Source organism: Gracilinanus agilis, chromosome 2 (genome assembly GCF_016433145.1).
Source record: "Gracilinanus agilis isolate LMUSP501 chromosome 2, AgileGrace, whole genome shotgun sequence".
NCBI lineage: Eukaryota > Metazoa > Chordata > Mammalia > Didelphimorphia > Didelphidae > Gracilinanus > Gracilinanus agilis.
Genome location: NC_058131.1, coordinates 433,837,723 through 433,853,681, shown reverse-complemented (window position 1 = coordinate 433,853,681; position 15,959 = coordinate 433,837,723). Strand labels below are relative to the sequence as shown.

General features: G+C 37.7%; 1 protein-coding gene across 1 annotated transcript in view; it reads left to right on the top strand.

Annotated features, from left to right (window-relative positions):
* The first annotated feature begins 7,390 nt into the window (after window positions 1-7,390).
* SNX6 (sorting nexin 6) overlaps window positions 7,391-15,959 on the top strand; it is a 64,385-nt gene continuing 55,816 nt past the window's right edge. The window contains exons 1-2 of the mRNA XM_044664709.1: window positions 7,391-7,415; window positions 7,594-7,641. Coding sequence (XP_044520644.1) covers window positions 7,410-7,415; window positions 7,594-7,641 — 54 coding nt within the window. The 5' untranslated portion in view covers window positions 7,391-7,409. The remainder of the gene's footprint in view (window positions 7,416-7,593; window positions 7,642-15,959) is intronic.

The window sequence follows — 15,959 nt, the reverse complement described above, 5'->3', positions numbered from 1 at the left end:
GACTTTTGCAATAATCATCACAACTTGGTACATTTTGCATGTAATTCAACACTATTCATACAACTCTCATCTTTACATGGAAGAAAGGAGATTTTTGACATAGGCATTCATGATCCACTAACTAAGAGAATTCCAGTAAAACTATCTGTTTTTACTGAGAAATATATAATTGAAAAACAGATGCATATTCAGGCGGAAACTGAATAATTGGCATAAAATGCAAAGGTTTTATTTCCAGTGGAATTGGACTATGAAGGGATTACAAGGAAAGAATTACCATGAGAAAAATGTTGCTGTCACATGTTATATTCATATCCTGGGAAATGATGGATGTCACCTTGAATGACAGGAAAGGCAGTTGGAAGACATTGGAATGTTCCCAGGTGCCATGAGCTAGGGACAAACGTTGGTTGGCGTGGCAGTATAAATAACCCTGACAGCCACTTGGAAGGGTCTTTGGTCTTTTGGTCTTTTGGTTTTGGGTCTTTGGGCTCTTTAGGTCTTTAGGTCTCTGGATCTTTCTAGCCTTTTAGGTCTCTAGGTCTCTGGGTGATGAAGGGAGGGTGGGAGGTCTATGAAGAAGAGGGTAGGAAGAATCTGAATATTTCCTGAAGACTGTGAGAGCTAGTACATCACCAAACACTAATAGTGAAAAGCTGAGAAAATAAGATCACCAACACAGCTGCATCAACAGCAGTCCCTATTCGCTGGCTTGTCTGTGGCCAGGCTGGGCCAGAGGGTAGTGGAGAATAAAGCTCCAGCTTCTGCTAGATCAATAGCCTCCAGGCCTGATTGTCAACTAATTATAGATATTAGATTGACAGGGTCTCCAATCCCCATTCCTTATCCTATTTATCCTTTCCTTGATTATAGATTATAGATAAAGAGAGTTTAACAAGTACCTTCCTGAGTAGTCTTTATATCACGACCCTTGGGGAGGGAGTCAACGCAATCAGATATCAAACATGATCCAAGGCAAATCAAAAGCCCTATAATAATTTATCCAACCCCAGGTAGGACCTGAAAGGATTACCCATCCACCTAACCTTTTGGGGTCCTCCCTGGGCAACTGTTAGAGAAAAGGGAAAATTATAACAACCATCAAGGGTGATTGGGGTTGGTGTTCCTCCATCATCTGCAACTAGGGAGAATACCTAGATACATTCACATCACTGTATACCTATATCTCCCTAGGCCCTTTTTGTTTATAGCACACACTGGATCTTATGGCAAAAGCAAGGATTCAGTAAAAGACAAAATATTGTGAAAGCAATTTTCTTGTAACAATATCAGAAAGCCTCATGAGTTAACAAGCCCTGGCCTTCTAAAAATATCTGGGGGACATTTTTCAAATTCCTAAAAGTCTATTCCTTGGCAATATGGGCTGAATTTATAATTGACCATTGGCCTAGTTACCAGTGTTTACATTAGCATTCCTAATTAGCATCTCAGACATCCTTGGATTTAGTATAACCAAAGGCACAATTGGCCTAGGCACAGAGATTTGGGACTCCCCTCTCTCTATCCTTATTGTTTCTAGTCACATAGCCATAAATTCATGAATTTTACCAGCAATAAGAATTGAGTAATTCTGTGTTTTATCCAGACTTTGTATATTTAAAATATTCCTTTGAAATAATTATCTGTATGGTTTCCCCCTGTCTGATACTGATATCTGCCAGATGTTAATGTGTAATGGTTTTTCTTAATAAATACCTCAAGCTAGACCATCAGCTCAAGCTATTTTCAAAACCTTTCCATGTTTCTCTCTCTCTCTCTCTCTCTCTCTCTCTCTCTCTCTCTCTCTCTCTCTTTCTCTTTCTCTTTCTTTCTCACTTCTTTTTTTCATTCTTTCTTTTTTCATTCATGTCAGTTGTTTGTTCCTTCCAGTCAAGAACTCTACCTGTCCCTGATTGTAGAGGGGGCAACAGATTATTATTCTCCATTGTAATAGGTATAGGCTTTAAAAGGAGGAAAGCAGGCTTAGCAGACAGACTAAGGGAAAAAGCCTTGGCTGTCAGCCAGGGACATTCTAAATAGAATGAAGGGGGGAAAAAACTGTTTGCCCTTGAGGACTCTGGTCAAGCTGGGAAAGGGAGAGGGTGTGGATGCCTTTACCTGCCCAGTGAGGAGCTCTAGGAGTGTGGAGTTACCATTGAGAGGGGAGACCTTCCAGGGAAGATCAAGTGAGCAAGAAGATCTAGCTGGGGTGGTGGACATCCCAGTCTGAGACAAGCTTCTTGATTAGCATCTCCTATATTTACCTTTCTGTGGACCCATTTCCTGTGCCATCAAGAGGAGCTGAAGTGGACATGGCTTTGTGAGAGACCTATTTTCCCTTCTAGTCTTTAATAGTCTGATTTGTGTAGTGTAGGTTACATTCTCCCAGCCCCTATGTGGTCCCTAGTGATTAGATTCAGTGTGACCTTTCTCCATTATCTCTGACCCTCAATTATTATTAAAACCATGTGTTTATAATTCTTGTGTCCTTGTACTACCCTGTCACTTGTTGGTTTCACAGACTCCCTGGCTAGGAGGTTCAGTGTGCCAGTTAAGGCCCAACAGTCACTCTTGTCAACTACCATTTCCCAAACTGCCAAACCCAATCTCGCCAGCTTAAGTCCCCACCTAATGTCCATTCCTGTCTTCTACTCACCCTTCTGAACCCAGATAAATATTTAATTTAACTCCGGTTTTTCCCCATAAGACCATGGCAAAAGAAACATTAACCTCAATGACAAGACCATTAATACAAATCAGGATGTTATATGTTACTTTGTTCTGGTATAGCATCTTTTCCATTTGTTTTGATTTACAAATGAATATCTGTTGTGGATAAAAAGGGAAACTATTTGAAATGAGACAAAGTATTCAGTAGTTAAGATTGTATTTAACCAAGGCTCATTTTCTTTAATTGAATTGAATATGTGAGAGAAAAGAATTAATTTGTTCTTCTCTGGGTGGGATTTTATTATAGATCCCATTAGAGAAGGAAAACCTGCTTAGGATTTTAAAACAAGATCTCAAGGATATTCTGTTATTGCCAATAGACCCAGAGAGTTGAGAGATCTCTTATCTTGAAGAGAGCAAATCATTAAGCTATCTCTTTATCTCTTCTGACTTTTGGAAGTCAGAAGAACCACTCCTAAAGACTTAGCTACTTCTTTATAACTTCTCCCCACAGTAGCTTGCTGAAACTGGTGATGAAGCTCATGCTGTGATGGGGCTCTTGCTGTGTAACCTGTCCTTTTCTAATTGGCTGGACTTTCTCACACCTAGATTGTAAACTCAGCCCTGACCATGAGGTGTCAAACAGAGAGGGGAGGGGACCTTGTATCACAAATCTATAAAATGCTTGTCTCTGTACCCATACTTTTGGCATGCCATTAGGACATGACTCCTTTCTAATGAGAAAGATTCAAACTTGCCTCTGCTAACCTAGATGGTCTCTGATATCTTTAAGCCATGTCATTTCATACAAATATATAACTAAGTAGTGTCAATGTGAATTCTGGAAGACCCAAGTTTGCCCATTTCCCTTGAGAACTTGCCTTTAAGGGAAGTCCTAAAGTGACTTGGTCTTAGATTGAATAGGGGATCTCCCAGCGCCCACTAAGTGAAGTGAATAGCAGTAATAGAAATGTTCAAATGCTCAATCACCCTTTTAGTCTTAGAAATTTCCCCCATTGTATAAAAGATCAGTTCCCTAGAAGACCAATCCCTGTTCAGCAACTATCCTTTTAGTATCCATTGTAGTAGACCACTCCCTGATACTCCAGCCTCTGGCTGCAGCCTCTTTCCCAAGCCAGCTTACAACCTGTCAGTGTATGTTTGATGTGCTTAATTCCCCAAAAGGTATTTATAAGATCCTTATGTTCTATTATTGTTTAGAGAATCATCTAAAGCAGTGATCCTCTCACTCACTCTCAGGGTCTCGACTCTGTGTAGTATTTGGTGCTTGACTCTGGGTAGCAGCTGATTATTATGGACCTATCTCTTTCCTGATTAAAAATTTGGTTTTGCTGACTACTTTAATGGTTCTGTTTTTCCCCAAGTTGACAGTAGCATAGTGAATAGAGAGCAAAGCCTGGAGTTAGGAGGACCTGGGTTCAAATATGACTTCAGATACTTCCTAGCTGTGTGACCCTGGGCAAGTTGCTTAACCCCAATTGCCTAGCCCTTATAAGACAGAAGGTAAGGATATCTCTGTCTCTGTTTCTGTGTCTGTGTCTGTGTCTGTGTCTGTGTCTGTGTCTGTGTCTGTGTCTGTCTGTCTGTCTGTCTATCTATCTATCTATCTATCTATCTATCTATCTACCTATGACAATCTATCTATCTATCTATCTATCTATCTATCTATCTATCTATCTATCTATCTATCTATCTACCTATGACAATAATCCCTGATGGTTCTAGTACTGGTAGTCAAATTAAAACAGTTTTCGGGAGCAGCTGGGTAGCTCAGTGGATTGAAAGCCAGGCCTAGAGATGGGAGGTCCTAGGTTCAAATCCGGCCTCAGACACTTCCCAGCTGTGTGACCCTGGGCAAGTCACTTGACCCCCATTGCCTACCCTTACCACTCTTCCACCTATAAGTCAATACACAGAAGTTAAAGGGTTTAAAATAAAAAAAATCTATATAAAAAAAAATTAAAAGTTTTCAAACTCATTCCATAACTATGAGTTATTTCCTTTGTCTAGAATAGGTATTGAATGAAAACACTCCTTTTAAGCAAATAAACCCCCACAGTACCTTAATGAAGCTCTATGCATTGATGATAATAGAGGAAATATATGAAATCAAATAAATGCCCTGAATAACACCAAATTCTTTTCCTTTCTGTTAATTGGTTTCCTTTTCTAGTTAAATTTTAAAGCCTCATAGAGCACTGACATACTTTTAGTGGACACTAATTCAGAACTCCCATTTGTTTGCTTTAAGATTATTGCAGTATTGAGGCAGGTAAGTCTTCTGTATATCACATTGAAACCTTTAGAGAAAATGTTGGAAACCCTTAAAGATAGCTATCTAGTCTACTGAAATCAAGGAATGGCTTCAGAACCTAGGAATATTCCTTGACAAAGGGATTTTGCTATAATTCTCATGGTTCAACACATTTTGCATGTAATTCAACTCAATTCAAACCACTCATCATTATGTTGAAAGCATGGAGATCTTACCATAGCCATCCATGATCCATTAACCAATAGAATCACATGATCAAGGCTGAAATTGGCATGGGCATTGTACCCCCAAAACTATATAAGTGTTTCATGCAAACTATAAGCAGGGAAATTCCTTTGCTCCCTTCTATCCTTGTGACTCCTAACCCCAAACATTTGATAACTCCTAGGGGGCCCTGAGAGGATTATTCTCCTTGGATTGTCCTTTAGATGTACAGAGAGATATACCTCCTTGATATAATCAAATTGTATCTCAGACATCCATCTGTCCCCTAAAATATGAGGGTCACCCCCTATGTCTTCAGGCAGACCTGGTCAGATGACCAAACCCCCCACCGAATGGAGTGTTTACCACACTAGTCACATCTCCACTGTTGTAAAGAGTAGAAAATGCCCAGAATTGATGTTGTCTGGGGGATGGCTTTTCCATCCATGCTGTCCTCCCAAGGAGCAGCTCCCATCTTGCTGTTCCACCTTCCTATCCTCCTGGCCATTCTCAACATTACTTTCCAAATTAATAAATTTCTCTTTTTATTTTTAAGCTAAGATTTGGAGTCTTGCATTCTTGCAAAAGGTATTCTTCCCAAACCCAGGGGTGCAACATTACACCCCAAAACATGTGGATGTACCCCACAACAAAATGAAGTAATTGACATGCAACTCCATGTTTCATACTGATCTGAATAGAATTCTTTTTCTCCATTGGATAAAGAACAACAACCCCAAGGACGAGACTAGTGCTATAAACATGGATGCTATGGGATACTTCTTGTTTTAGGAAAGAAACTTTTCAGTTTGTCCTGATTAATAAGTGAATATCTATTGTGGATACAAAGAGAAACTGGAATGAGACCAAACATTGAATGAGTAAGATTTATTTAACCAAGATTCATTTTCATTAATTTACTTAATCATATAAAAATACTCCCTGAGTATTCCAGTTGAGATTATATTTGGTCAAATTAAGACACATAGATGGGAATGATTTACCATGTGGAGAAACTTTTTTGAATGAATAGAATGAATAGCACTATTTTTAAACTGGAAAATGAGGGGTCCTCCCTCTATTAGAGAATGGCTGAACAAATTCTGGTATGTGATGCTGATGGAATACTATTGTGCCATATGGAATGATGACCAGCTTGATTTCTAAAAGAACTGGGAAGATCTAAGTGAACTGATGCAGAGTGAAATGAGCAGAATCAGGAGAACATTGTTGCGATTAATAGCAATGCAATGATCCAGGACAATACCGAGGGACTTATCAAAAAGAATGTTATCCACATCTAGAGAAAGAACTGTTATAGAAAGGCATTGGGACAGGGAGTTTCTTGATACTTTCTTCAGCCAGGATCCTCTTCTCTCTACATCTGCAACGAAAGCCTTTCCCCATTATAAGCTCTCTCTTTTTACAAGCCAGTCTGTTCTTTGCTTGCTCCAACCTTTCCAATCTAGATGATCAGAATTTCTTATTTCCAATTCTGCTAGATTCTACCTTTTATGCATAGTTTAAGACCCAGTCTATCACATAATGACTCATTGATTCAAAGAGGTTAACATGCCTTACTCACATTCTGTTCTGACTGAAAAGCCTCTGCAGCTAGTTAAGGCTCTAGTTTGGGTAGTTTTGACTCCCCCTGTATGCCAACAAACTGTAGCCACGACATTTTCCAGATCTACCAGTCTAGAAATCCCCCAAAAAGAAAATTTAAAAATTAAATAAAAGTGTGGAATGATTTGTTTTTAAATCAGGTATGCAATGACAGTTTCCGTTTGAAAATGTTCACTGTTTATCCTTAAGGCTTGATCTCTTAAATAATTTCCCCATGAACTTAAGACCACCTCCCTGGCTTATACTTAGCAGACTTTGTTTTTCTTCTCTCTGGAGATCATTTGTGACAAGAGATCAGGAAGATTTCAATTTCCCTTGATTCTTATAAATTTGGGCGTGTATATTTGGTGGGAAGAGGAGCCCCGGACAGACCAACTATGAGGATAGAGATGGGGCTGGTAGAGATGAAGCCATCAGCATTTTTGTACAGTCTATCCAAACGGTTCCTTCTCCGGAAGACAAGCAGCACCACAGCCGGGATAACCAGGCAGTTACAATCCCTAAATCTAGGACCACTGGAGCACCGGATGTTTCTTCGGCCCCGCCTTCTCCGGCTACTTTCCCCGCCCTCCGCTTCCTGTGCGCCTGCGCCAGCCCTTGGCTTGGAGCAGCCATGATGGTGGGTGTTTTCGGCTTCTTGGAGCGTCCGGTCGCGCGGCGGGGGCCATGGGGACGGTGGGGACTGCGGGGAGAGCAGGCGGGGAAAGGTGGGGGACTCCTTCGCACTAACTTCTCTTCTTTGTATTTCCCCTTTCCCACCTTCTTCCTGGGTGCTCCCGGCGCCGCCAACCCTGCAGGAAGGCCTGGACGACGGCCCTGACTTTCTCGCTGAGGAGGACCGCGGAGTAAGTTTTGCTTCATTTACTTCTGGCGCCTCCTTCTCTTCTCTTTGGGGCCTCGGAGGACACCTCCTTTGTCTGCTCGGGTACTCATACCCCAAGAGTAGCCTAGCACTCTGCTCCTGGGGCCGCCCTGCTTTGCCCCGCCCTTCTGCAATCCGCCTTCCTTTGGGGACGCCCCTATTCCTGGGTCCCCGGGAGTTTTAACCTGCTCTTCTGCTTTTCATTCCTCCATCCCAACCTTCTAGCTCTCTCTGTTCACGTTGAGGTCCCCTGGATCCCGGAGTTCTCGCCCAGCACAGGAAGCTAGTTCTTCTGGTAGGTTTACAGTGAGAACCGGGGCGGTCTTCCAGCCTTTCTCAGTTTCTTACAGCTTTGCCCCTTCAAAGAATATCTTGGGCCTACATTCCATTCTAAGGGGCATGAAAACTCATTCTTCCATGATCCAGGATGTTTTTATATAGATTATCATCCGCTATTTCCTACACACTTATATGCCTCTTATCACTCTAAAAACAACTTAATAGGTTAAACTTTTAAATTGTATTTTTGGCAAGTTTAATTTGGGAAGTTAAAAAATGTATGTATAATTCAGACTGACATATGAAAACTTTTTCTGTATAAGAGAATATTCTACTCCTGAGAGTAATTATTTCAGAAATGTTCTCTGGAAATCCTTTAACTTCCTCTTACCCTGCTCACATTTACTATTGCTGAAGTCTCAACTGTACCTTGCAAATTTTATCGTTGTTAATTGATTATTGGTATAGCCTAGCAAGGTTCCTTTTGATGAGTTTATCTTGCAAGTCCTTTGATTTGATAGTGTTATTGTATAAATTATTCTATTCACTTTATCCAGTATTAGTTTTTTACACAGATCTCAGCTTTTTCCAAAATTTCCTCTTTCATCATTTCTTATTACACAATAGTATTCAGTACATTAATATATCATAATTTGTTCAGCCATACCCCAAATAAAGACACCCTCTTAGTTTCTACAAAAAGAATTGCTAAAACATTTTGGTGTGTATGGGTTCTTTCCCTTTCCTTTTGATCTCTTTTGTATCATCCTGTCAGTATTGTAAGATGCACAATTTAGTATCTTTTGGGGCATAGCCCCAAATTGCTTTCCAAAATGATTAGACCAGTTCATTAATGTGCTTTTTTTTTTTTTACAAGCCCTTCCAACATTTGTCATTTTCTTTTTTTGGCCAGTTTTCCCAGTCTGATAAGTGTGATGTGGAGCCTCGAGTTCTTTTAATTTGTATTTCTCTTATTAGTAATTTTGACCATTTTTTAATATGATTATTGATAACTTGAATTTTTTCCTTAGAGTTGTCTATCTTTTTACCTTTTATTTGTTGATCATAGAATTTGAACCAGTCCTTTAACAAAGAAACTCACTGCAAAAAAATGTTTCCCCAGTTAATTTTCTTTTTTAATCTTTGCTCTATTTGTCTCATTTGGGCAAAACTTCAGTTTTATGTAATCAAAATTAGTTTTATCTTCTGTGATCTTCAGTGTCTTATTTGCTCATCATCAGGAGTCAAAGGGTATTAAGATGTAATTGAGAAATGTTTAACCAAACAGAAATATAATACATACTGTTTAGTCATTTTGACGCTTTTTGCCCCATTTGAGGTTTTCTTGGCAAAGATACTGGAGTGGTTTGCCATTTCCTTCTCCAGCTCATTTAGATAGGCTAATGGGTTTAAGTGACTTGCCCAAGGTCACACAGACTGTGTCTGAGATCATATTTGAACTCAGATCTAACTGACTCCAGGCTTGGTGCTCTATCTATTCCCCACCAAGCTGCTCTATAATACAAGATAAATAATGTTAATTTGTGGTTTTCTAAGTCTTTATGCAGCCAACTGTACTGATCTAAGTCATGCCCATTTGGGAGCTTATCTTGCCGTAAAGGTTTAGTTGTTGGTTTATAGTTAAGTTTTGCTAAACTGCATTCCAGTTTTCCTAGCAGTTTTTGTGGAATAGTAAGTTCTTTCCCCAATAACTGAGGTCTTTGGGTTTATCAGAAAGGCTAAACTCCAGTGTTCATTTGTTTCTGTTTTGCATTTATCTAATCTGTTCTTTGGATTACTTTGTTATGCTGACTTTTGCTTTGTAGTGTAATTTGAGATCTAGTACTCCTAGGTTCCTTTGCTTCTTACATTTTTCATTATTTCCCCTGAGATTTCTAGCTTATTAATATAATTATCATGTTAATATTATTGCCAATATTATTACTGTTTTCATTAAAGTGCCTTATAGTATGGCACTGAATGGGTAAATTAATTTAGGTAATGTCACTTTAAATCACATTGGCTTAGTCTACCCACACTATTTCTCCATTTATTTAGATCTGTCTTTATTTTTTAAGAGTAATTATTGTAGAGAGAGAGAGAGAGAGAGAGAGAGAGAGAGAGTGTGTGTGTGTGTGTGTGTGTGTGTGTTTACTCCCAGGTATTTTAGGCAAATGTCTTGTTGGGTTTTGTTGATAATATTGAAAATTTTTTAAACCTATACCTTCTCTCTTAGAATCAATACTCTGTATTGGTTCCAAGGCAGAAGAGCAGTAAGTGCTAGGCAATGGTTTAGTGACTTGCCTGGGTCACACAGGTAGGAAATATTTGAGACTAGATTTGAACCCAGGACCTTCCATTTCTAGGCCTGGCTCTCAATCTACTGAACTACCTACCTGCCCTCCATTTTTTTCTTTTCAATTAAAATATTCATTTGTTTCATTTATATGGTTATTTTGTTGGCATACTCGATTTTACTTTTAATACTGGTAATTTAGTTTTCCTTTTTTAAAAAGTCATTCAGCTAATAATGTTTTCTTTAGTTCAAAATAAATCTCCCAACTTTAAAAAATTGAATTTTACTTTTGATTTGTTAGTCTTTTCTTTGATTTTCATATTTTGATGATTAATTGGATTTTTAAAGATTTGCTGGGGGGAGGGGGGAAGGTTTAAGTTGTATGCTCCAACATTTAATCTCTTTTGATGAAAGTGTTCAGTGGCAAAAGTTTTTTTCCTAAGGATAATTTGGCTGTATTGCATCTCCAAAATCTATTATTGTTTACTCAATCTTCCAGCTTTACTTCCCAGATCTGGACTTTATATTAAAGCCTAGCTCTGTGAGCTTCTGAAGAGAATGTCTGGATCTTGTTTGGTCCTGCTTTTGTATTCTCTAGGGTCTTGCTGCTGCTTTCTTCACATGTTGAATGATGTCTTCTGTGGGCAATTCAGGCCAAAGTTTGCAGATTTTCAGTGTCCTTAAAGAGCTCTGCTCTGGAGCTAAATCCAGTCTTTGTTCTTCATAATCTGAATTTTGCAGACCCTTAACTCTCTTTTGGGTCCAATTTTATCTCTGTTCAAAATGCCAGTAGGCAGTTGCTGGTCCCCATCATTTGGCTAGTAGACTGGAAGGTTTATGGCGGTAGAACTATAGATTACACTGTAGTCTGAACTTCTTGTCATGGTTCAATTTCCAGAGTTAGAAGTTTCTACCCAATGCCTTCCTGGCCAAGCCTGGTCCTCAATCCCCTCAGACTGTCTCCATGGTGACTAGAGCTGGAAAATTACTGTGTTTTCACCTTGAATTTCCTCATCACCACTATTCTTACATTCTTTCTAGATCTTTGTTGGAGTAATTGTGAAGAAAAACTAGGTAGTATTGCTTCCTCCTACTTCACCTTCTTTACTGTTTTCTCTGATTAATTGAATGTTAACACTTATTAGTTTTTTCATGTTAAATCACTTTATTGAACATTTTAAATTTCTTTTGTTAACTTCTAAGTTACTTTTGAGTAGAGATTGCTATTTTTTTAATCCAGTGGTAACCTTGCTTTCAGCTAGGCACTTGACATTCAATAAATAATTGATTAAATTTAATTTCAAGTGGTTTAAAGAAAGTGAACAAAGAAATATTACTCTTAACAAATATTTATTGATTACCTATAACTAATAGGCTTCAGGTCATCTCAAATACTATCTTCTGTGAAGGTCTTCCCTCTTAAGATTACCTTCCATTTACACTGTATTTTTACACTTTGTATATCTGGTATTTACATTGTTACTTACATATTTTCTCTCCCATTAAGATCAGGATGTTTATTTTGCCTTTTCTTGTATCAGTAATGCTTAGTATGGTGTCAGGCACACCATAATCTCTAAATATATGCTTGTTCACTAATGAGGTGACCTGTTTAGTTCTTGTTTACTGAGGCCTGTAGAGCTGGGTGAGTGTAAAAATGGGGCTAACTTAGTCATATATAATATTTTTTTAAGATGTGTTTAAAAATTTGGTCTTAAAAAAGGAGTAGCCAATTAAAACATTTGTGGATTGGATTGTTATGACTTAATTTTTTGGTTATAACTTACAAATAAAATCAAATATACATAATAAAAAAAACTTTTAACATAGCACCCTTAACATAACAAAATATAATAAATTAAATTTTAACAGACAGAATTTGTTTCCTTTTTCTTCCATTTCCATCTGAAGTTCCTTTACTGTTATATTTATTAAAATTAAAAATGTCTCAGACTTTTGGGATACTGTGGGTGTGGTGTGTGTATCTATATAGTTCTAGTTAAATTACATATTGTATAGGTTTAGTCTTTTCTAAGCAATAAAGTCTTGACAGAAAAAAATGGAATCAATTTTTTTTATGAAAAGAACTCAAGGTTCAAAAAGAACATACACTTTTCAGTAGAAAAAATGAATTTAGAATTCGGGATCTGAGTTGGAATCCTGACCATAACCCATTTGCTACCTATGTGACTTCGGGCAAATCACTTAACCTCTCTGGGTCTCACTTTCTTACCCTGTAAAATTAGGGGATGAACTAGTACTACTGGAAAATCTCTGAGGTCCATTTCAACTCCAAATCTCATTCTGTATAATATAACATATAGATAGTTATACAAGCAGAACCTGTGGATGTGTGTATTAGAGTTTGGAGGGACTCCCAGAAATCATCTAAATCATACCTGAACAAGAAACTTCTAAAACAAGTAGTCAGAAAGGCACAGCCTTTTCTATTTTTGAATAGTTTTAACTTATAAGAAGTTTTCTCTTATGTCAGACTTCTTGGCACTCTGTGACTTCGTGGCGTTTCTAATTTTTTGCCCCCTGTGGCCTTATAGAACTAGTCTTTTAATGCTTTCTGCATGACCATTCAAATATTCAGGGACAGATATTGTGCCTTCTTGAAGTCTTCTCTAGGCTAAGCATGCCCAGTTACTTAAAACAGTTCACAGGTATCATGATACCAAGGCTCTTTACCATTATGGTCACTCCAGAGCATATGAAAATCCGACAAACAGAACTGAACATTGTAAAATATATGTGGTCTGAACAGGGCCTTTCTTTTCTGGATCTGTTATTAGGCTTTTCTTGAAGCAGATTAAGATTGCATTTGGTTTTTTGAATGCCATATCACACTGGAGACTCATTGACCTTAACAGTCCACCAAAACCTCATAGTTATGTTAACCTCAAGTTGTATTTGTGTTCTCAGACCTGTTCTATTGCAATAGCCTGCTAGTTCTCACTACCACAAGTCTGTCCCTTCTTAGTCAGTCTATATACCACTTAGCTGTCAAAATGGTCTTATTGAAGCATAAGTCTGACTAGGTTACCCTCTACTAAATAAACTCCAGTGACTGAATGAATCATTTACAGGATGAAATGCAAAATCTTCAGTTTGGCACTTGGAGCCCATTATAACCTTTCCCCTCCTCTGTTTTAAACCTTGTTTTCCTTCCACTCTTTACATACTTTTTGATCCAATGACATTGAACTTATTCCCTGAACAAGACTCTCCATTTCTTGACTGGACATTGTCACTAGCTGCCCATGCTGGGAATGTTCTCCTTACTCATCTCTGCCTCCCAATTTCCTTTAAAGACCTAGCTAAAATCCTACTTACAGGAAAACTTTCATGAATCCTCTTAAGTCTAGTGTCTTCCTTCTGAGGTTACTCCTAATTCAGTTTGTAGGTGCATAGTTGTTTATATGCTGTCTCCCCAATTAGACTATACGCTCCTTGAGAACAGGAAGTACTAGTAAGTGTTAACTATAAATGTTTATTGACTGACAGTTTTAGGCTCAAAGTGTAAAGTTGAAATCTTGATATATGTGTCTCTTTCATTAGAGTAAAAACTTCTTTAGAGTAGAAATTTTTTTGTATCTCTTACATTAGATGCAATTCTTGGCATGTAGTAACATATTGCATTTAATAAATGCTTATTGTTTGATCTACTTGTGAAATTGATTTTCTTGATCTCCAGCATAAGCCTACATTTAATGCCTTTTCAATTTGAGCTTATAGATTTATCGAAAATTCTAGTCCATTAGAATCTTTTGGAACTGGGCATGGAATACCCTCCTGTATTTACTATTACTGGTGGGGCAGAGGCTGGCAGATCTTTTGAGCTCTGGAGTTAAGCTTCATTAGGTTAAGCTAATCAGGGTGTCTTTAGTAAATCTGGCTTCATCAAAATGTTCAGTCCCCCAGATTGGGAGACCATCAGGTTGCCTCAGGAGGAACAAAGTTGGAAACAGAGCAGATGAAAGCCTTTGTGCAGATCAGGAGTGGGATCAGACCTTTGAGGAGCCACTATACTTCCAGCCTGGGTGAGATAGGGAACCAGTCTTTTTTTTTTTTTTTTTTAAAGAAATTTTTTGGGAATCTGTGTCCAAGTCATTGATAAAAATGTTAATGCAGAGCCAAGCAGATCCCTAGCAATCTTAGAGACTTTTTTCCATGTTGACATTAAACCTTTGATGACTAATTTTTGGGTCTAGCTAGTTCCAAATTCAATGAGTTTTATAGTGTAGCCCATTATCTCCTTATTCTATCCATGTAGATATTACAAATGCTTTGTTAAATTAAACCATCTCTTGACCTGCCAGTCTAATCAGTACATATAGAACATGATTTAATCAGTGTGGAAACTCCCTCAATGCATATTGCATATTGGCAGTGATATTAGAGAATTGACTTTAGAGAATTGGCTTTAGAGAATTGACTATCAGATTGGTTAAATGACTTTGTTTATAATAATCATGGCTAGGAAGTGTCAAGAAATGAAACTTGACTCATATAAAGTACTTTTATTTATTATCCCACATTTCTTTGCCAAAATGACACTAAGGAAAAGAGTAGTCTGATGTTACTTTTCCTTAATAAAGCCATATCCAAATGTTTATAATTACAGAATTTTACCAAGAATTGATGTTTGAACTTTCTATCCTATAGTTTTCTGGTTTTACTCACTTTAAAAAAAAATTAGACATCTGTCTATCTGCAGCCTTTACTCTATTTCTCTCTCTCTTTTTTCTTTTTTTGACATCTTTTGACAGTGACTTTGTAATCATATCCAGGGATTTGTTTTTGGTTCCTTGAGATGAAGTTTTTCTGAGGCTCATTTAGATGCATTCTTATTGTTTCCTTGTTTGTCTTGGGTGTCAACTTTTACCATATTTTGCCTTTTTTTAATCCAAAAATCGTCTTTGGAAAAAGAAACAAGAAAAATTAAGATTAAGTAGTTATAAATTCTCAATTTTTATCTTCCCATCAAGCTCTCTTCCTGCCCACCCATATACTTACCTCAAATTTTGATATTTTTGGCTATGTTCAACTCGTCTGAATTTTATTGATTCTAATAGTAATCCTATAAGATTATGTGATGCTTTTGTACTTCACTTTTTTTTAACATTTATTAATATTCATTTTTAACATGGTTACATGATTCATGCTCCTACTTTCCCCTTCACCCCCCTTCACTCCCCCCACCCATGGCTGATGCACATTTCCACTAGTTTTGTCATGTTTGTACTTCACTTTTGCTAGCCTGTGTGGCGTATAAAAAGCTAAGTTAATTGCTGAGCTCTTTGTATATCCGTATCTTGGTTTTAGATACAAAAATAACAGGTGTAATAGAAACAGTTTTGCTTAACCCTTATGACAATTCTACCCCATGACAATTTTAGGTAGCGTTAATCTTTAAGGAAGAATCTTGAAGAAAACATTTACAATTTGTAAAAATTACAGTTGAGTGAAATGTTTCCCTTGCTTCTTGTATGGTTCCTCAAAAGAATTCAGTGGAACTCCTCTCAGAAATCAATATTAAAATCTCTCCTGAACAGGAGAGAGAATATCTTCTGAATAATAGAAGAGGGTGCTTCTTTTTAATTAGAATAATGAGCACTTTCTTTGGAAGGAGGCCAGCCCTTTTTATAGAAAGAAAGAAAATAAGACTTTCCTTAAGAGTAGTCAGTATTCCATTAATTTGAGGTATGTATTCTAAGTTG